The following is a 22,039-nucleotide window of genomic DNA, read 5'->3' as shown; positions in this document are numbered from 1 at the left end:
TGGATCCCTTTTTGAAACTTCCATTTCTTTCCTACTTGATTACCAGCTGCAAGGCACCAAAGTCCTTTGTTTGTTTGTTGTCTAGGAGAGGCCAGTGGTTCATCATTGCTTGTGAAATGGAATTGGGGCAGTTCTTAGTGCACCAGGGGTATTAACCAGAAATGTAATTGAGGGCTGGATGCCAAATGGAAACAGCTTTCAGCAGAAGCTGAGACTTCGGTGCCCCAAGTAATTGTGAAAGCCTGAGTTGTACTCCAGTAATGAGGACAGAGTGAAGGTAAAGGTGGTGGCATGGTGGCTACCTACAGAGGTGTTGGGGTAAAACAAGAACGATCTGTTTGATACAAGAGGCATTTTTCCCCTCTCTCACGCCTTCTTGACTCACTGCTGACACATCTCTACCTGTGAAGCCACTGCAGTGTCTGTGCTGTTCAGACGTCTGAATTTGCAGTCAGTCCCTTGAAAGGCTGTTCTCTCAACAGCCATTACCAAGGATATGAAGAACATTAAAGTGCAGGTGCCTTTGCTGGAGCTGAAGGAACCCTGCTGAACAGGTTTCTGATTGAGGAAATTTGACATCAGTGGTTTCAGTTGATCTTGTTCAAGTCTTCCATGTTTTTGAAGAAAGCATCAATATTTGGGTTGTGGAACTTTTGGGTGTAAAGACTGCTGGGTGAATCAGGAAATGAGACATTGAAAGGTAAACAGGTGGAATGGAGAAGATAAAATACCTAAAGGAATAAGATGTCTTTGGAGAAAGAAGTTTGAATTGGTGTAGCTGGGGAATGGATACCATTGAAAGGGGTACAGGCAGAAGCTAAAGGTGATTCACTGCAGACATCAGGGAAGAAGTGCTGAAATTATATATGTCTGGGATGTTTTGATGAAAAGAATTGAAGCTGATACTGAGGCTCTTGGCCTGCTTATTGCCCATAAAGAATATGAAATTCTGGAGAAGGCTCCATCACAAGCTATTTAGGTTATTTGGGATAAGATTGAGGCAGAGCTGAAGCCTGGCTTGGAGAGAGTTTTCATGCTGAGTTTTCCCAAAGAATATTTCATTTGAGCTCTGCTTTCATTGCACTCCTTGATTTTGCAAGCAGAAATGAGAACAAAGAAACAAACCCTTGAAAATGGAGCTCATCAGGCCAAATTTTGGTGTTGGCAGTATTGGCATCTGCTACTGCATTTGTATCTGATGTTAAAATCTTGGCCCTTAGCCTGTGAGCAGCAGTTTATGACCATCCTGGATAGAGTTCAGAGCTATGCTAAGTGGTTCCATTTGAAAGACATTTTTCAATTACAGAAAAACAATTTGGGGAAGAGGTTCTGTTCAGAAGTACTTGCTGAAATTCCATTTATGCAGCCTGGCATGGTTGCTTTGGTTATGTTGCTAAAGCCCTTGTGAAACCAAACCAACTCCATGGCAAATGTATTACATGAAGAAATCAGGAGCTGAATCTGAATCAAACCTTTGGAGAAACAAATAGATAGATAGATAGATAGATAGATAGATAGATAGATAATGGGACTCAGAGAGGTTGGATATCGAAGTGGAGCCTGGTTTTTCCCTTCAGTAGTTGCTGCAATCAGAAATTCAGTCGAGCATTTCCAGCTTTGAGAAACTCTAGAACCAGATGGGAGCCCCGTTTTAAAACAAATGTCATTTATTGAAGCTGCATCAATTTGCAGCTTTAACTCAAAGGCAGATCTGGACTCACAGTGGAAAGAAAGAACAGACACAATGGTCTAATGGAAATGTCAAATTAATTGAATCATAGAGGTTATTAAAAGTTAATAACAAACATTAACACTATTAGGCAATCATCCATTCACCTGGAGCATACAGATGAAAGAGATCTGTATCCAGGGAAATAGAATCACAGGAGTACAAGGTCATATTTGAAACAAAGGCTCTCCCAATAAGGAGGAACACAACGTAACCCACAACTTCCTTGTGCACAAAATAAGATCCTGGGATTCTGCCCTAAGATCACTGTTTGAATTCTTTGTGTATAAATGAGAAGAAATACAAAGGCTGAGGTTTCTTTCTTGAGACGTGGCTGATAATCCTCTCCCACCATGTGGCCAAAGATTTTCTTGGGCAGGGCCTGGGTCTGTGCTGGCCCAAAACACATGGCACTGCAAGAGTAAGGCTTGTGTTCTGACAACGAAAATTGTGCATTTTAATAGCTCAGGTTAATTCCTGTAATTCCTCACAGGACTATGTCAGGACAGTAGTAATAAGCAACTTCCAATTAAGAATAATACAGAAGGCATTTAAATTCTGGCTGGAGGATGGACTTTGCAAGTGATTTTCTGTACCATCATTTTTTGTCTCATCAGAATAGTCATGTATGTGATTTAGTAATCCAGGAGTTACAGGAGCCTGGCTGCATTGATATGCTGGTTAGGAAGCTAAATGACAAAGATGTTATTTGGAAATTGTCAAAAGAACATGTAACTCACAAAAAATGTTCAAACCAGTTTTTCAAGTTGGAAATGTGTCAGGAAAAGAGCAGGTTTAGTGTGGAGCTGGAAGTGGGGAAAGGATGTGTTATCCTGATGGATGGATGGATGGATGGATGGCCATGGGACCACCTGGGGCACAGGTGAGAAAGTGAAGAATAAAGAGCGTGGAGTAAAGAACTGGAGTGATGCAGAAGAGGACATAGAAGAATCAGGCTAGACTGAGAACAACATCTGCAGGAAAGTGCTGAGCTTCAGTACAAGAAGAAGGAAAATTATTGCTGGAGAAGGAAAAGAGCTATTAGAGCACAGCATATGTTTCCAAAGAAAAGGAGAACAGCAAAGTATTCACCAGCTTTTTGGGTAAATCAGGAGGAGACAGGGAGGTTGCAGAAAATTACATACTTAGATATGAAAGCTGTGCATTGGGATTTGCATTCAATTCTTCTCAGACCTTACAAGCTAGTATTACCTCCTATCACTGTAGGTTTGCCAAAATAAAAAAGCAATGAGAAAAGATAATACAGTGGTGGAGGAGAACTGCAGTCTTCCTTCTTTTGGAGACCATGACAGCCTAAGTATTAGCCAGAGTAATCCAGCAGATGAAAAAGGTGGATGCCTCTATTTGACAGGGTTGCTTTGGAAACCTGGATTTAAATGAGAATAATTTAATCTACCCATGCTTATGCAGTCCTAGGAAAGGGATAGATTGGATTTACAAAGCCCTACCTCCACAATTTTCATGTGTAACTGGCTCTATGAGCACAGGAAACAGCAACTAACGTGTCCAAGCAATCAGTAAGGTTGCAAATGGCAAGTTCAAGGAAAAGGAGCACAGTTCAAGGGGTTTGCAGTTAGATTTTATATCTTAATCTAATATATCAGAAACTACTTGGGTCTAACAGGACATTTTAATTTTGGAAACTGTTGCACGTCACAGACTTAGGCTTGAAAGAGCAGCAAGTCTGCAAGGTCTGAGACAAACTCATTCAGACCTGACCTATGCTGGCTTCTCAGGCAAGGGATGAATAATCCATAAAGAATTAAAAATTTTTTTTGGCTGTGAATAAAAGCAGCAATGTCCCAGTCAGTCCAGGACAGCAAGTGAAACACAATTCATATCTTTCAGACACTTAAAGCACAGGAGTCAAAAGCTGAAAACCTTGGCAGGGACCACTGCAAGGAACTGCCTTCAAAGCACCATAAATCTGCAAAGCGACTGAAGTACCCTACAATTACCTTTGTTGTTTATTTAACTATCACTTAGCTGTAGTATGACAAGATATTCTGTGTATACTCAAAGCCATCAGAGCTGTATTAGCTGGGGATTCCTTTTCAGCACTCCCTAGCTCCGTCCCATTACCTCACCATAGATTTTTATTGGATGCTGTCCAGCAGTTCAGCATTAGTGTCATAAATACCGTGATGACAGACGGCGTTTGTTACCCCGACAGCAGCATCCATTCCAGGCAGCAGGAGCAGCCAGCCCACACTCCCTGCTCGGTTTGGCCATTCCCTGAGGACAGGTGAGGGGATTTTGTATCCAGGGGGGTGATGCTGTGTGTTATCCCCCAAGGTTCAGTCGATGCCTTGTGTGCACACAGAGCCAGCAGATCTGCTGCTGCCTTGCATCACTTCTAAGGTCTCTTCCAACCTGACCCATTCTGTGATTCTTTATTATTTTTTTAAGAATGGACAAGCTGTAGGAGTTCCCACCCCAGTCAGCCTAAAGAGATGAGCTGAACAAAATGGTGATTCAGTTTCTGTTGTGGATGGGGAGCTGAGGCCCGGGGAAATTAAATGAACTGGGCTGTCAGGCAGCAAGGCACTTATTGGAACTGATCTCCAAACTTGTCCTACCTCTGCCTCAGCTACAACTCTGTTGATTCTCCAGTAATGCTCTTGCGGGCTGTTCATGGATTCACACATTAAAAAGTTATTAGGTTCCTGCAGCAAATGTTCTTCGGCAATTAAACCACTAAAGACCTAAATTTTTGTTCTGCTCTCTGTGAGCAGAAACTCTGGGAGCATCAGTACAGTCACTTAAAGCTACACAACATTCATCTATGGTTCCTGGTGGCTTACCTGACTCATACCACCTGGAAGTACATGCTTTGCTTATCACACTGTTTGTTCTTGGAATGGGGTTTCCTAAATCCATCGACCGTGTGGCTTCTGTCACACCGTGTGATCAATTGGACTGCTGCTAGTAGCAGAGACTTCTGCCTATCAGCAGCACCTTGATCTGGGGGCTATAAAATCTTCCTTAACAGCTCTTCATTTATTTTTCTTTGCATCCAAGTGGAATGCTAGAACAGGAAAGATACAAAAAGGGCTATCCCAGGATAATTATTTGCCCAGGAACACTTTGTTCACTGTCACTGGGGGACAACAGCCAAGCAGGAGCAGGATTATAGATGCTCTTCTCCCTGTGAAGGGAGTGCCATAAACAGTTGAAGACCAGGGACTGCTCTGGTCTGATTTACTCTTGTTCTTCTCTCAGTTTCATTTTAATATTGAATCAAAAGAGTTTTGCATTACAGAAAACTCACTGCCCACCAAGCTCATTTGCTCCATGAGTATACCTAAAGACAAAAGGGTCCTGGCACAGAGAGGTTTATTTTAAGCAGCTGAGTTTCACCTACGCCTGTCACTGAGTAATTGTTACACCTACTACAGCTCCCCTCTGCAAAAAAAAAAAAAAAAAAAAAACAAAAACCAAAAAATCTCACAGAAGACAGTTTAAGAAAACACTATATAAGCTTTGTAAAACATAAAGGCTTCATTTTACGTATAGAACTCCATGGGTAAGTGAGCCAGCTAACCTCTACGATAGATTTATACCAACAGCATTTTCTGGCGTGGGACTCCAAGGGCATAAAAGTCAGGATTTCACAGTAGTATAAGGCTAATGATTAAAGTATGTGTGATGGTAGTCACAGTAACAGCCCCGAACAGGGAAGCACCCGCCTTTCTCTTAGGTGTTCTGACAGCCTGATATTAAAGACCTGCAAGTGTCAGAAGATGTAGGAAATCAACTGGCCTCTCTGACAGATTTTACAGCACAGTGTTTGTGCTGTCACGGCAGTGAATATGACAGCCCAAGGAATGACAGTAATAGGAATGTTTAGTTAAGGGAATAGCCGAACAGAGATGCCACTGTTGACAATAACATGTTTAAGTTAAAGGGAGACTCTTGGAGCTTGTACTTGGAGAAGATTTTATTAAGCCCAGTTTTCTACTTCTGGGTTTTTGTTTTGTTTTCAGAGTCTTCCTGTGTGTCTGTCTGTCTGTCTGGTTTTACTACCATGGTGAAATACTATTTAGTTGTAATGTGGAAGAAAGATAAAAGTCACTCTGCAATGTTGGTTCACTTGTATCATCGTGACAGTGTAGGCAACATCTGAAGGCTGCACTGATTAAGATTTAAAATCTCCAATTTTTTTATCCTGGAAGTTTTACAAACAAACAAAAAAACCCCAACTTGAGTTGGGAGAGTTGACGTTTAAGGGTGGCATTGAGCCCCATCTATTTGACTACCTAAAAATGAGATAATTTGTTCAAGCTAGCCATGGAGTAAACAGAGAGTAGGGACATGCACGACACATTTTATCCCACTCATCTCTTTCCAGTCACCAGAGAAGATGCCCAGACAGCTACAGCAGATGGGATACAGCACAGTCAGGAGGGGAACCTCAGGCTAAGCTGGAGGCACACACAGCACAAGCCAAGCCTGGCTTTCCAGCCACCTCAGCAGGGCCCACACCACATGAGCCTCCATCTCCCAGGAGCGTCGTGTAGCAAAGGACTTGGCTTGACAGAAACCAGAATCCACGTACATTAGATCATCATCTAAGCTTGAAATAATAATGCTAACAAGAAACTAGCTTTAAGGACAAAACAGAAGTGTTTCCTGATCTTACTTGCTAGGAAAGACTGATGAGTGCAAAAAGCATTAGGAATACACAATGTTTAGCCAGAGCTGCTCTCATCTGGGCTCGTAACAACACTGAACCTCTTTAAGGAGCATATTCAGAGGTAAAACACTTAAGCAGAACATTTTGAGGCAAAGCAAAATAAATATTACTTTCCCTCAAAAGTGCTTTTTGTCTGAAGCAGTATTTTTCGTGACTCCTACTTAAACTCTGGAAGTAAACTGAAGTTTGGCTTCGAGGTCTGCGTCCACCTCCATCTCAGGCTTTGATCACCTGCAGTGGTTATTAGCTGTGGTATAAGAACTGGCTCTGGGGGTCAAGAGATTTGTATTAAAAAAAGAAAGTGCTAATTACAGTCCATTCCAATAAGCTTAGAAATATAGCAGAGACAAGTCCATTATCTCAGAGTTAATAGGGTTACAAAATGTTGACGATGCATACAGTCTGCTTTGCTATCAAATGCTACTGAAATTATGGATTGTTGCCACAGCATGAGAGTTGCACCAAATGATTGAGACTTGGGTTTAATAGAGGTCATTGCCTATGTAAGTCTGGCTTTCGATGGTATTTAAGCCCCTGGATGGATACAGGTGTCTAGGTTCATTTGCAGATGCTCAGGTTTACACGTCTCCCAGCAGTGCAAGTTAGGGAATTTTCTTTAAAAATGTCTTTGAGGTGCCTTCTTGGAAGTCCTGCCTGGGATTGAGTGTCACCCTGCTTGAGCTGTCTGAGAAGGAGCTGTGGAGGTCCTTCTGTAGTCAGCACGCAGAGCCGGCCACCTGCTGTCCCAGAGAGGCAGGGAGCTCCTGGGAAAAGGGAGTTTTTCCTCCCTGGTAACTGCAGGAGGAGCCTGGATGAACTGAATCCACTGTGGGATGGCAAGGTCAGATGAAATGAATCCCACTCCGTGTCAAAAAGCGATTACACATCTGGTCATTCCCTTAGAGTTAATGGAAAGGATGATGCATATGCTGTCCAAGGGAAAAATAAATCAGTGTTCACATCCCAGTCTCATCTTCTGTAACACAAGCATATCCATCTTACCACTTGAGAAAGGGAGGAGGATCAGGGAGGCTTTAACTGAATGACTGCAGGCATCTCAAAGTGGGGAAAAGCAAAGGAGCAGAGCATTAATACAAAGGTTATCTTCTATTCTCTGAATGTTTTTAAACCAGTGTTTCCATTAGTCAGAGCTATGTTCCTGCACACCTGAAATTTTTCATCTCTATACACCACTCACCTTCACTGAATTCTTAAAAGTGAGATATAGCAATGCCTTAAACACATACAGCTGCAGCCAAGTAAGAAATTCAGAGCAAAGCATGTTTTTGCACCCAAATCTGTATTCAGGGACCTTACTTGTAGCAGAAGCTAGAATAATTTTCAATTTGTGGTGACAGAAATTTGCTGTGACTTAATTTTTCTCATTTTCTCATCAGTAAGTATTATTTGTCTTAATGAAAGTTTTTATTTAATGTAAGTGTGACTCTTCAAACACCGAGAAAACAGCTAATGTGTCCTGGAGATAGTGTTACTTGCAGTACAGTACTTGGCATGCTGCTTCCAATATGTAAGTTTAACAGAAGAGGAAAGCTTGTTCTTCAGAACAAGATCTGAATGTGAACTGTAACCATGCTCTGGAGCATTTGCCATCACATAAAAAGTCTTTCAGAAAGTTCCTTTGCAAGCAGAGGTTCAGCTTGGCAACTCCTGCAGATAATTTTATGGTGATTTATTCCTTTTTGAAGAGCATCAGATGATACTGATCTTTCCTCTTTTCCTCTGTTGCTTTCTTAAAATGTGACATTTTTGTCATGTTGTTGCCCTGGGCAGCACAAGCACAACTGCAGCAGCTCCGGTACTGATGTCACCTTCTCGGGAGTTTCTCAGCCAACCTGTTACTGCCCTGCCAGGGCTCCTGGCAGCTCCCTGTGGATGCAGTGTCACTCAACACCTCCCCTTCAGTGGTGATTTAAAAACCAAATGCTGCCTTTCGGAATTTTTGATTTCAGAACAGCTTGGTGGGCCCGAGGTCCCGCACTCGGTAGCAATCCAAGGATTTTTGCCAGGATGGCTTGGTTCTTCCTCATCCATTTTTTACCTCAAGGTAGATTCCCTTGGAAACACAGACCTACACATGTGCCCACATACAGGTATTCTAGGTAACACTGAGAGCTAGACAAGTGCCTTCCTATTATATGCATAAAAATACTCTTCTTTGACAGACATTTTCATTTCAAAACTCCAGTCCTAGACAGAAGGTATTTTCCTTTTATTCTCAATACCTTATTTTTAATATATTCAACATGCCTCATTAACACATCCAGAAAGGTTTTAACATCTTGAAGACTCTGCTTCAAAAGTTTCTGCTTTAATACTTTTTGCTTTGTTTTGAAACTACTTTAAAAATCCAAAATGCTACCAAAAAGGCCAACTAAAATGTAATATAAACAAGCTCAAGTCCAGCTGAAAGGGAGCTTTACAGTAATGGTCTGAGTCTAGAAATCCTTATAAAAAGGATTAAAGTTCTTTTATATAAAGGATTTTCTTCTATCAGATAAATGCTTTCTTTGCTCAGAGTAACTTTCTGGTGATTTCTTGCTTGAAAAAGGATTTGTCGAGTTCTGAGATCTGTTTAAGCTCTGGGAATAATGTCCCTTCATCTAGGTCACAGTTCCACAGAGCAGGAAGTTAAGAGAAGTCCTCTTTTTCCATCGGCCAGACATTACTCCACGCCTCTACTCTTTGGAGGGAAGTGCATCAGGCCACATCCCTCTCCACACTCATTTATCAGCCAGGCCAAATGTCTACATGCTGATTTTTAAAGATGTGAATTGAATTTCTGCTAACACACTGCTTGGGTAATTTGAGGTTTTTCTGTGTTCCAGGGGAATCGCTTTCCACCTTTGTAAATGTCTATTGCGTAATTTGTCTCAGAAGCTTCTCTGCACTGACTTTCCTGTTACTACCTTTTTACGATCCTTGGATCTAGGACACCTGCACTATATGGCCGTACTCAGCCTGAAAAGCTGCCTTCCTGTTTAGGAGGCCTGACTGTTGCTGTCCTGCTGAAAGCCAAACAGAAGTGAGTTGGCTCATTCTAAGATCTTGTGCTGTAAGTCCTTGTTGCAGTAGTGACTCTTTGTGATGCCCTGATCCTGCCTCATTTGAGCACATGATTGCACTGAGTTGAATGACTTCACATGCACAAGGTGAGTCACGAGCTTAAGTGCACTCTGAGATGAGCTAATTTTCCCTAATATACTTTGCCAAATCTATGTCTATTTAAATACTTCTGAGAAAGGGGAAAGAAAAAAGTCACTAGAGAGAATGACAAAAGGATTTTATTTTGGTAGCAGTCTATTAAACACCTGTATCAGCAGATTCTTGGACGTCTTCTCTCTTTCCCAGCTTGCCTTTTGGCCTCCATTACTGAGAATATTTAGTGAATTGCTGCAAGTGAATTACAAACTGCTCAAGATTATTCTTCTATGCCCTCTCTCTTGAAAGATCTAGAGTGTGAAGACAAAGGGAGGAGGGGCGCCACCATTATTTCCACGAGAATATTTAGGAGGTTTTACTCACATTTGAGAACAGAGGACTTAAAAATAATGTCTAAAAAGTGCATTCCTTAGCAAAACGTAGTGTAGAAGAAATAGTTGTTATATTTGTTGAAAGCTGTTTATAGAACAAAAGCAACTGTCCGCCATCTATCATATGTTGAAATCAGTTGCCTGGTAAATAACATTCTGCTTAGTGTGACAGTAATGAAGAGTTTTATCTACAGCCACTGCAATCATAGTTTGCAGCCCTTGTAAATATTCCATCTACTTTTATGTAGCCAAGCACATTAACTAAGTGTTAGCCAGACTACTAAACGGAGGGACTGGGTATTTCTGCCTTTCATACCTCACCTGAGAGGTGCCCAGTTCATAGGAGACTTCAGGCTGAGGGATCCTCATGATGATGCAAATGGTTGCAGCTCCAGTAATGACAAAAGACCTTAATTCAGAGGGAATGTAATCCATTAGGGCTGTGCAATTTATAACATTATCATGAAGAGACATTCTTTTGAAAAGGGAACAGGAAAGAAAACATGTTTGATGCAATGTGTTACGTAAGGAATTGGCAGCCTTTGGTAAGTAAGGTTCAAAAAAAACCACTTCTCTTAAAATATATTCCACTGACTAACAATCATGTACCAAAATTAAGGTAAATTACATTCTGACAATTCTTGAACAGAGTTTAAAAGTTCTGAGTAACGACATTGGTTGAACCATTAATGTAAGTCCTTAAAATACAAGTAGTTTCTTGATACCTTCCACTTTGGGTCATCTCTCTTTGGAAAAAAACCCACACAACAAAACCAGATGCTGCTCTACATGCATAGGAGAAATCAATGGATGGGATCAATATTCCCTCCACAGGTAATAAATGCTGAGAAGCATTTCTGTCTATCCAAATTGATCCTAGAGAATTCTTTAAATTGGTTCTGATGTGTATAAAAACCATTTCCCTATTGATCAAAGCTTTTCTTGCTTGCTTTCTTTGATATGTTACTTCATCTCTGCTATCAGGAATGGTCTCATGCAGTTATGATAAACAGAATTTCTTCAAGCCACGCAAGGTTTTTTTTTAATTTAAACCCAGAAGTAGCTGGGTTTGTCTTTGAAGGTGGATGCTTTGCTTACAGTTAGGCAGTGCAATTAATTTTTAAACTGGGGAAGCGATCACATCGGAATTATTTGCAAGGAAGTCTAAAGTAACTGCTGTACTGTTAGTAGAAGCAACTGCCCAAATCCTGCTCCTCAACTACTCTGTTGTCTGTGAGAGGAGGAGCTGCTGGAGCAGTGAAGAGAGGTTTTGATCTGTCACTGTCCTTGTTCTGCTGGAGAAGAAGAGTTGGCCTGAGTTGCTGAGTCTATGGAAAATATTACTGGAAGCGAGCAAACAGTGCCAGTTATCAGGAAGAATGTCTCAGCCTGATGTGCCTGGGGAGCTGTGGAGTTTGTGACTTTGGTTACAACACTATTTTATTAGCACTGAAGAAGCTGCTAGACTACTCCAGAAACATGAAGTACTGGCAGGCTAAACCAGAACTTTTCAGAGTATTTTGATAATGGAATGTTACAGAATTAGTAAATTAGTTTGCCCAAAGAAAAGTTAAATGCTTTAATGGGCATATAAAAGGGCTCACCAGTGAGGAGTGGTGGTGGTTTGCTCCAAAGATGTCACAGTTTCCAGCTTTTTGGACATGTAAAACAGTATGTAACATGGTCCTGGCAAGGTTTCACTCAAAATTCATTGTACAAAGACAGTAATCGTGGCTGTGATTTCTGTTAGGCTCTTTTGAAATATAAATTGTCAAACTGTCTTTTGGCAAGTACAGGTTTTGTTCCTTTTACCCCAAGTAATTTGGAGCCATCAACCCAGCAAATTAATCTTGTCTAGTTCTGTCTTTTGAAGAAATGCAGTAACAAATTAGATTGCTTCAACACGCCTGCACTATTTTAAATTTATCCACCAGTTCAAATTAGGAGATGGATTTCATACTGTATTCACAGGAGGGGCTTTGGTTCCTTAGGATTTACACAGTGGCGTAGGTACGCAAAGTTCCTTGCAGATGAGAAGAAGCAGGATGCTTACTTATATCCAACACAACTGACCCTCAGTGAATGCAATAACTTTGCTTTTAAGTTCACATGTTTAGGTCAGTGCAAACACTCCAGTAAATTTGGTGAGTTCTTTGCTAGATTCCTGCTTTTGGCACTTTGTGGCTATGGCCCTTATCAAGCCCATAACTTTATGTACATTCTGGAAAATTTACAAGAACAGATTTTCAAACAAGATAATTCATTTTCTCCAGAGTGGGCTATGTGTCCTAAAAGTTAAAAAAAAAAAAAAAAAAAAAAAAAAAAAATTAAAATACTACTATCTCTGAGGTACTAAATGATTTTAGGGTTCAGTTCTGGTCTCAAAAAAAATGTAGAGATACAGTTTTAGTAGCATGAATAGTTCTTCTAGAAGGGCATGGATGATTTTTATTGTTCTAAGTACAAATGTGTTTCCAACCCAAACAACTGCACTGCATTTGTCATTAATCAATGCCAAAATCCAAGAGCATTGCCAGTCCGGAGACAAGAACAGAGCTTTTTTTTGTAGGACACTGGGACTGGAAACCTGCAGCAGTACTTAATTCCAGTGCTGGGGAAAAAAAAGGAGCTGAAAGTGCAGTGATTCCTCAGAGCAAATTCAGTCTGGTCCAAGAAGGTGACTGTCCAGAGATTCCAGATTCTGGCTGCCCTGCAGCTCCTGGCTGAAATGGGATTCAGATGAGCATTTTCATGGAAACCCTGTGTTTCACCATCCCCTGGGGGGTAGTTTGGAGTCTGGCTTGGCTCCACATTTCTCTGTGGGTCCCAAAGGAAGGACGGAAGCCTGAGGTTTACATATGGAGTAAGCAGCATCAGCCAAGTACATTTTAGTGCACAAATAGTTTTTTCTCAGCTAAATTGTCATCCCTCATAAGGATTCTTTGCACAGAAGTTGTTTGTACCTTTAATTGGCTTTGCTACCTTTCTTTACCTTTTCCAACTCATTGCATCCTATTTGAAGCAAGTGGCCAGATGGTCAGAGCTTATGTTATTCTAAGGACATAATAGGGGTACATCAGAAAAATTAGTACTTGTGTTCTAGCAATGGGCAACAGCAACTCAGCTGTGATTAGTACAAAGGCTGCTACTGTAGGGTCTCTTTGTGGTGGCAATGTGCTTTGTCATCACTCTTTGTCTGCCAGGTTGAGGAAGAAGGCTGAGCTCAGGATTGGCATGAGGCCAGCCAGAGCAAAGCTTCCCTTTAGCTCCCCGTGTTGCCAAGTGCACCAACATATCCAGAGCAGGTTCTGGGAGCCTTGTGAGCTGGAGATCTAGAGGCTGGGAGATCTAGAGGTCAAGGTCTTGGAGACTTTGCATCTTCTAAGCAGAATCTGTTCATTCCAATGCAAATCAGCCTAACTGCTGGGTTCAGTGAGTTTGACCAGCCCCACCTGACAGATGGGTCAAAGGTATGACGAACAACCTATCTTCAGGCTTTTATCTTCTTCCAGTGTTATATCAAAGTGCCTTTGTTAGTGACAAGTAAGTATCCTTCATTAAAATACAGCTTTGCATCACAATTATGTAGTAGTTTTTGTTTGCTTTCCTAATTGGAGAACATTTTGAAAGAGCAATAAAACACAATTTGTTCCCTCTTCCCAAAATGAAACATCTCCTTTTGGAAGGAAGGAGGGAGTAAATTTACATTATAATGAGCAAATTGTTATGAGCCCGTAGATCAGTGCTGACATAAAGGGTGACAGAAATGAGATGTTGTCATTTTGTGCATTCCCCCTCACATGCATCTGCCTGTGCATCCTGCTGCTCCTGAGCCAGGAAGTGGCTGTACTCATGGTCAGCGATAGTAACACATCCTAACTCAGGGAAAAATCCCTCTGAAATGAATCATTCTTCACCAGGGCTGCCTAGAGCACCTCCATCTTTCCCCAGTGAGCGCTAGCAATGAAGGCAGTGCAGTTTACTGCTGCACCTCCTAGTTGGTTGTTTCTTATTGACCCTCTCTATCTTCCTGTTGGCTTTGTCATTTCCCAGGACTGTTGGAATACTGGCATGGACTGACAGGATGAGTGCTCTGGTTTTGCTTCAAGCATGTGACTTACCTAGCAAAGCATTTAGAAAAATGCACGGTTGGGGTCTGCCCCTGCCCTGCTCAACCCAGAGAGTGAATGAGCTGAAACTTTGTCTCAGTTGTCACTCTGTCCTGCCCTTACTTTCTGGAAGTGGACTGCAGCTGTCCAAACCTTTTCTTCTGCCTGTCCCTCTCTGTAACAACTGGGTTCATTAGTGGTTTTGAGAAGCTGGAAGTGACATTAGCCCCCTGCCCAGCTGTTGTGGTGTCAGGGCTGCTGGAGAAATGGCATTTGTTTGGCTCCTGGAGAAGTCATCCAGCGATTGCCTGGAGAGTCTCGCTGCAAGTGCAATCCATATGCAATGCTTCTGTCAGCAAAGACTTGCTGGAGGGGAGTTTATAATAAATATTCACATCTGCTGCTTTGGACACTCTAATCCATCCTACAGATCTTTGCTGTGTCAGGCTTTGTTCTAGATGAAGAAGCCGGGTAGTTATAAAGGTTTGCAAATAGGGCATATTTATCATGGTTAGCTCTACTTCCTAGTTGCCTTCTTACACAAATATCCATGACCACACGAAGCATAAGTTGTGGTTAAATATTTTTGGTGCATTTGTAAGCTGTTTTAGACTACGTGTTTCTTTTGATAAATGGAGAAATGAAGCCATCAGATCTTCATGAGCAGAACAGAGAACATCATTGTTATGACCTAGTTTGAACGGAGGGACAGTATATTCCCTGGATAAACTGTGCATCACATAGGCACATCCAGGGCCCTAAATTGTTAAAACAGATAAATTCCTCCATGCTCACGTGTGTTGGGCAGTATGTTCCCACTGGCTATTTGGTGAATAACCTGAGTTATTAAAAATAGCAAAATATCTCCTGTTTTTCATCATCCTCCCAAAAAATGATGACCTTGGTGCCAGGTTGACTTTGTCAGTGTCAATATTAATTATTCTTCTTCTGGTGGTGTCTTTGCTTTCAGAGAGAAAATCTCGATACATAAGAAGAGCTGTAATCATTTGAAGGGTATATTGAACCTGCTCCAAATAGAAAAAGGTGTTTGACCAAGATCACGACTGACAGTACAGTGATCCCGTTGTTGTTAGGGCCACATCAGCTTTGAAATGAATGTATTGATTTTTTGTTTTGGTTTGGTTTTTGTTTTTTGTATGTGAAACTCATGGTTATTATAGTTAATTTCTAAAGGACAATCTTTATCTGGAGGCTAGGTAAGTAAGAGGCGTTTCAAACATATCACCAGCTATTACCTCTGCTTTTATTTAAGCAGGAATAATAATAAACTTATAAACACATCCTGCTTCCTTAGGAGTGTTGAAAACTGAGTCCATTTGATTTGCAAAAAAGCACATGGAAACTGAGAACTCCTTAGAATCTTTTTTAGGTTTTCCTTTATTTTTTCTACGCTTAAACCCTGTTCTATACGAAGGATTTGATTATCGTCATTTTTTCCCATAAGGATATAAGGATATAAGGGGTCTGCAACTTCTTTGTGAGGAGGAGAGACAGACACTGATGTCTGCTCTGTGGGGACCAGTGACAGGACCTGAGGGAATGGCCTGGAGCTGTGTCAGGGGAGGTTTAGGTTGGACATTAGGAAAAGGTTCTTCCTCCAGAGGGTGGTTGGGCACTGGCACAGGCTCCCCAGGGAATGGTCACAGCACCAAACCTGACAAGAAGTCAAGAAGCATTTGGACAACATTCTTCAGCACACGGTGTGACCCTTGGGGTGTTCTGTGCAGGGCCAGGAGTTGGACTCGATGATACTTGTGGATCCCTTCCAACTCAGCAGATTCTGTGATTCTATCAAAATAGCCAGGCTCCTTGTGAGGAGAACATGAGGTCTGCAGACTGGCTTAATCGCTCCAAAATCCAATCTCATTGTGACTGATCTGTCCAACTTTCTGTTAATTTATCTCAGGAAACAGGAGTACACACACGTGTGGCTTTAAAGCCACCATCTCAAAACTTCCAGCGCTGCTCTCTTGTGTAGCCTTTGCCAACCTCAATGCCTTTGCTCTGTGTTTCAGGTGGCCTGGTGGCTCTGGCCAGCAGCGAGGCCTCCGTCAAGGTGCTGTGCCTGGCCGTGGGCCAGCTCTCCGTCCTGCAGGGCCCCAGGGTCGAGGTGCGCTGCGTGCGCTTCCATGGCCAGGATCACCTGCTCTCCGCAGGCACCGATGGCAGGGTTTGCCTCTGGACCCGAGCACAGTGACACACGTGGCCTTCATCGCCTTCCACAAGAGCGGTTCGACAACAGCAACGCCGGCTTATAGGTTCATAGCTCGTGTTTGCACTGTTCGGGGAATATTTGCCCAAACGGAGCATTATTTAGCATTTTGTCCAAATAAACCGCTCAATTTCCCCTTCTTTCTGTTGTCACCGTGTTTTCCCCAACACCAAGAATCTCTCTTTTGGTGGTTTCTGGAGAAACAGCTTTACAATGACGCCTAATGCCAGCGCAGCCGAATTGCAAGGAGATTGATTTTTAATGTAGCGCAGCACGAGCCGCAGGAGCCGGGGCGCCCCTTCCCCGGCGGAGCCCTGTAGGAAGATGAGGCGAAGTTTCCACAGTGCGGCCATGGGGAATGTTTTCCCGGACACCACCAGGGCAGCGGCGATGAGCCGGAGCTGGAGAGCGCGGAGGGGCTGAGGGAAGCGCCAACCCGCGGATCCGAGGGGAACCGGGCTGAGAGGAGCTCCAACCCGTGGATCCGAGGGGAGCCCCAGCCGGTGGATCTGAGGGGGGAGCGGGGCCGAGAGGAGCTGGGCTGAGGGGAGCCCCAGCCGGTGGATCTGAGGGGAAGCGGGCTGAGGGAAGCCGCGCTGACGGGAGCTCCAGCCAGTGCATCCGACGGGAGCCGGTGGATCTGAGGGGCAGCTCTGAGGAGAGCCGTCGCCCCAACCAGCGGCAGGCGGAGCAGCGGCCGGGGCGGGGGCGCCCCGCCCTGCATTATTTTTTGGGTTTTTCCCCCGGCTCTTCTTTTTTTTTTTTTTTACCACCCCCCCCCCCCCAAAAAAAAAAAAAGAAATTAATCCTAATAAGAGCAGGCAGGGAGCGCGGAGCTGCGCGGCGCGGGCATGGCCGACGCCCGGGCCGGGGAGTCCCCGGAGGGGCGCGGGGGCTGCCCGCCCGCCGGGCGCGGGGCTCCTCCGCCCGCCCTCCCCCGCCTGCCTCCCGCCTAACCCGCGATCGCTCCCCCCCCTTCCCCCGCCGAGGCGAAGCTGGAGCCGCAGGAGATCCGCTGGGCACAGGGAGGGGACAGGGATGGGTTGTTTTCTCTCCCCCGCCCGCCCCGAGACCTGAGGAGATGAAGCCCAAGTTCGCCGCGATGACTCTGCTGCTGGCACCGGGGTTTCTGCGCGGCATCGCAGTCTCCGGACCGCCTGAATCCTGCTCCCTCTGAATCCTCGGCGCCGGGTTAAAGCTCAGTTCTCATGTTGTGGTTGCTGGGCTGCCGCGCTCCCCTGTTTTGCGATGGGAGGTGGAGGAAAAGGGATTGTCCGTGAGTCAACACCGAAAACGTGATTAGGAGGAACTGCTTTCACTGATCTGTTTCTGACCTTTCAGTCCATGTTGGCCTGTGACCCGTCTCAGCTTTCACATCCAGCCTGATCAGGTAGGTGTGAATTATTCACTTGGGGTGAGGGAAGGCGGATGGAAACGTTTCAGAGACTTACCTACGATCCTGGCCTCCCTCAGGTTGAGAAATTATGAGAAGGTTGAAGATATAAACTAATTCTGAGCCAAGCAGCATTTGTTTACTTGTTGAAATGTGTCCGTGCAAGACGTCTGCAGTCTGTCTGATTTCCAGGATCGAGCCGAGTGCCTGTGAGTTGCTGTGGGACATCTCAGCTGCTGTAGCAAAATCTAGTGCTCTTATTTATGATCTGGGGAGAACTTTTATATACATATATATACACACGCGTTTGTTTCGAGAGCTGCTTCATCAAACTCCAACAGATTCTCAAAATTATTTCACATTTCCTCAGATATGAATTACTTTGTTTGCTGCTTTTTTTTTTTTACCCTAAATGCCCACAAATCTGCAGTGTTGCAACCTACCTGTAGCGTTAGGTGGGGAGATTCTCTGCTCTGTAGATATGTAAAGCAGCCGTATCTGCATGAATCGCTGGATTTCCAAACAGCATGTTACAGTAGATACTGCTGATAGGAGTAACAAGAGGGTGCATAGTCCTTGTGATGGAAACACAGCTAGTACTTCAATTAAGAAGATATCTTTTCGAATTTGATAAAGCTTGTGTAATACCGGTGTCTCCCTCTGTTGTGGCTTCGGAAAAACTGCTTTGTCAACAGGATCCCTTAGCTGCTTCTCTGGGATTAAAGCTTTCTCCTCCTGCTGCTGCTTTTTTGCTTCAATTAAGGGAGAATTAATTGCTGAACATCTGCAGTCCACCAAAAATGCCAATATATAAAAAATGTCTCCCCGAGGGGTGCGGGGGAGTGCATGTTTGCCTGCGTGTGTAGGTTAATGCGTGTTTGTGTAGACTCCGTGTGCCTGTGTGTGCATGCTCTGGGAATGGAGGAAAAGAAGGGATGGCACACACACCCCAACAGTCCTTTTTTCTTTGATTTGTGCCAGGATCTACCTCCGTAGTTCTGCAGTCCATGTAATGCTGATATTTCATCTCATTTAAAAGTTTCCTGTAATACTTTGCCCCGGTTTTTTAAGAGAGGTCAGAAACCAGTTTGCTGCCAGGGTTGCACTGGCTGTTGGCTGGTGTGTGGGCAGGTTGGTGGCAGTGATGTGGCACCGTGGGCAGCCAGAAGTGCTCCCAAGACACCAGCACGGAGCCTTCGCCTGGCGCCGACTCTCCCGGGGGTCACCCAAAGCCCCTTTCCCTCCCGGGCTCCACCACTTCAGCACAGCTCACCGAAGGTCAGGCCGTGCTGCATCGCTCCCAAAGTTTTAGAAAGGCTCCAGCTTAATCAGGCAGGCACATTGCAGCGGCTCCATGCATTATGCAGGCATTTAACATCCTGTGCTCCACGTTTTTTGCTGGCAATTACTGAAATGCTGAATAATGGAGAAGGTGAATTGCATCTTTGTTTCTGTCGGAATTAAATGTACCTGCTGCAGGCTGGGCTGTGTTGGTAGCCCCGGAAGTCCGTCTTCAGAAATGCTGTAAATTAGATTCTGTAGTATTCCACCTCTTGCAGCCCAAGTTTAACTCAGCACCATCTTTCAGATCAGACACAGTTCTGACAACAGATTATGTTTAACTCTTTTTTCAGCTCAGGTTTCCCACCTCGGTTTAATGAAGTGGGCTGTGCTCCATACGTAGCACTAAGGAACAGTGGCCACCACAGGAGGTTTAGACCGTTCTTAAACTTGGCTTCAAAACCCTCTGAGCTGCCTATCACCATGCGATTTCAGGCAGCTGGTTTAATTTCTGGTACATCCAAAAACACAACTGCAAAAATGAGGAAAGTAGAAATTAGATGATTCTGTGAGCCACCATTCCTTCAGAGGTATTTTGTGGTCATATGCGTCCAGGCATGTGTGTCTAATTTAGGTATTTCACATGCTTTGTTCTCTTTAGCAATAGTTAAGAAGAGGTTTAATTCAAGTGAAACAGTGATAGCTGTCTGTGCCGTTTGAAAACTCGTATTTATTTTCGGTGCTGATTGAAACAATTACCTTTACAAGTCAATATTTGAATTCATTCTCACTTAAAACTGTTTGTTTTCAGACCACAACACTGGTCTCCCTATGGAAGCAACTATTTGTATCTGGCATTAAGGTCCCATGGAGAAGCTGAGGAGGGGGATGGCTCTTCATATCCATGAAGCCTGGATACTTCTGTTTGTGCTCCCTGGTTTGGTCACTCCAGCTGCCATCAATCATGAAGACTACCCTGCTGATGAAGGGGACCAGACCTCCAGTAATGACAATCTGATCTTTGATGATTACCGGGGGAAGGGCTGTGTGGATGACAGTGGCTTTGTGTACAAACTGGGAGAACGCTTTTTCCCAGGACATTCCAACTGTCCCTGTGTCTGTACTGAGGATGGACCTGTTTGCGATCAACCAGAATGCCCTAAAATCCACCCAAAGTGCACAAAAGTGGAACACAACGGATGCTGTCCAGAATGCAAAGAAGTGAAAAACTTTTGTGAATATCATGGGAAAAATTACAAAATCTTGGAGGAATTTAAGGTATGGAACCCTTTCTTCAGTATTTCATATTAGTATGCTTTAGGAATTGTATTTTTGTTGGGAGCTCTCAAAGGCACTCAGTATTTGCTTACTGCCATTGATGAATGCTGACGTTGAAGTCATTTTTAGCTGTGATGCAGATCTGGCTCATGTAAAAGCTGTCACCTCCCCCTTATGTGCACTCCCTGGGGGCCAGTGGTCAGTCAAAAGCCCCTGTGGGAATTGCCAGTCCTCTCCATCTGCCTCCTTTGCTCATAGCATGGATCATGCTGGACTACCCAAGGGTGTGTAAACCAGTACTGAGTGCTTTTTAAGAACCCCTTTTGCAATTTGGTTAACAAAATATTGATGGCACAGTGCTGAGACTTGTTACTCATAACTGTATGAGCATGCAAATAAGTAGATGGTAAACTCTATTTAATTTTTTCATTTCAACTGTGATAAGGCTGTCTAGAATGGAGAAGATGAACTCCTAGGCAGATGAGCATCTCAGGCAATGAGAAGCCTGGGGTTTCATTGTAATGGTTGAGTTCATGTAAGGAATGTCATAAAGAAATCCTGAAATATATCTTAAAAACAAGATGGTATTTTCCAAAACCATTACACAACCTGCAGTTCTCATTCTAATGAGTTTGATCCCGTGCTTTCAATTCTGCTAAGAAAAACAGCATTTCACAATGAAGAACAGGGGCTGGAAAAGCTGTAGGTACACAAGTTTGTTCTTCAGCTCACGTGGCTTTAAGAGTTGAACCTCCATAATTGACAACAGCCTATAACTGTTCATGGCTGTGTGCCTGATCTTATTATACACTTGGCCAGTTTACTGTCTTTCCTGCAATGAAAATAATTTCGTATAGGTCTGTGCACTTCACCAGTTCTTGGTAACATAGGTGGCAATTCCCTGTTTCACAGAAATTGTCATTTTCAGGGAAGGTAGCAGCTAGTAGTTCCTTTCTTCTATCATGTGTGGTGTATGTTTATCTTTTTCTGTCCATCTGAAACTGCAGCCACTGAGTCTGGACAAGACAGTTTAATGTCACAAACAAGGTAAAGCAAATGTATGAGGAAAATCTCCCTGGGGGCCACCCTGATCAACCTGCTTTGCTTCTCTGAGGGATGTGAAGATGCTGATCTTGTGAACTGCTCAGATAACAGTTTCTTCTTGTCCTGAGAAGGCCTAGCCCAAGTTCATCCCATGATCACATTTCAGTGGTCCCATTTTGACTGCTGTGTTGTCAGGTGGTGAGATATCCCACCTAGGTGGTCATGTTTTTATGTGAGAGGTACAAGGACGTGTTTTTAGGAAGCAGAAATTTGTAAGGACTCTTTGAAGAGATTTCAGTGTCATTAAAGTCTCTTGGATGTGAATCAAGGGGAAAAGTAGTAATCACTTTTCCTGAAAGAAATAATTTCATCCTGATAACAGCTTAAACTCTAGGGAAACAGAATACAAGGGGGGAATGCTATTGGAGAGGTTAGGAGCCATCTGGTTCATTGCTTGCTGTATTCAAATACTTGGGGTATTGTGTGGAAAGCAAAGTTCCAGTACCCTCTGAGAAGCACAAAGTAGGTGGTGTCACACCACTCTCACACACAGTAACCTTCTGTCCAGAACAGATCCTTCACACTTAATTTAGCTGACAGTCAAACTTTTGACCTAGACCTGTGTTTTGCTGAGAGCTCAATATGTTGTGGAATAGGGCAGAAACCAATGTTTGGAAATCTCTGTGTTTACGTAGAATAAACAG

The 22,039-nt window shown here is 43.5% G+C and overlaps 2 protein-coding genes and 1 long non-coding RNA gene across 7 annotated transcripts in view; 2 read left to right on the top strand and 1 right to left on the bottom strand.

Annotated features, from left to right (window-relative positions):
- Positions 1-16,479, top strand: part of SPAG16 (sperm associated antigen 16) — a 359,782-nt gene extending 343,303 nt beyond the window's left edge. For both annotated transcript variants that reach the window (XM_048309624.1, XM_048309623.1), the window contains one exon: positions 16,143-16,479. In XM_048309624.1, coding sequence (XP_048165581.1) covers positions 16,143-16,324 — 182 coding nt within the window. In that variant the 3' untranslated portion in view covers positions 16,325-16,479. The remainder of the gene's footprint in view (positions 1-16,142) is intronic.
- LOC125328645 lies at positions 9,733-17,492 on the bottom strand. Its single transcript, XR_007204789.1, has 3 exons — positions 17,413-17,492; positions 10,319-10,406; positions 9,733-9,916 (listed from the first exon to the last, which is right to left on the bottom strand). It is a non-coding gene; the product is annotated as an uncharacterized LOC125328645 (long non-coding RNA).
- Positions 17,271-22,039, top strand: part of VWC2L (von Willebrand factor C domain containing 2 like) — a 47,958-nt gene continuing 43,189 nt past the window's right edge. For 2 of the 4 annotated variants that reach the window (XM_048309630.1, XM_048309628.1), the window contains exons 1-2: positions 17,271-17,729; positions 19,825-20,291. In XM_048309630.1, coding sequence (XP_048165587.1) covers positions 19,881-20,291 — 411 coding nt within the window. In that variant the 5' untranslated portion in view covers positions 17,271-17,729; positions 19,825-19,880. Of the gene's footprint in view, positions 17,730-17,812; positions 17,942-19,824; positions 20,292-22,039 lie in introns of all 4 variants that reach the window. The other 2 variants (XM_048309627.1, XM_048309626.1) reach the window with 2 other exon arrangements.

Source organism: Corvus hawaiiensis, chromosome 7, assembly GCF_020740725.1.
Source record: "Corvus hawaiiensis isolate bCorHaw1 chromosome 7, bCorHaw1.pri.cur, whole genome shotgun sequence".
NCBI classification, from domain to species: Eukaryota; Metazoa; Chordata; class Aves; order Passeriformes; family Corvidae; genus Corvus; species Corvus hawaiiensis.
This window is presented reverse-complemented; position numbering and strand designations above follow the sequence as displayed.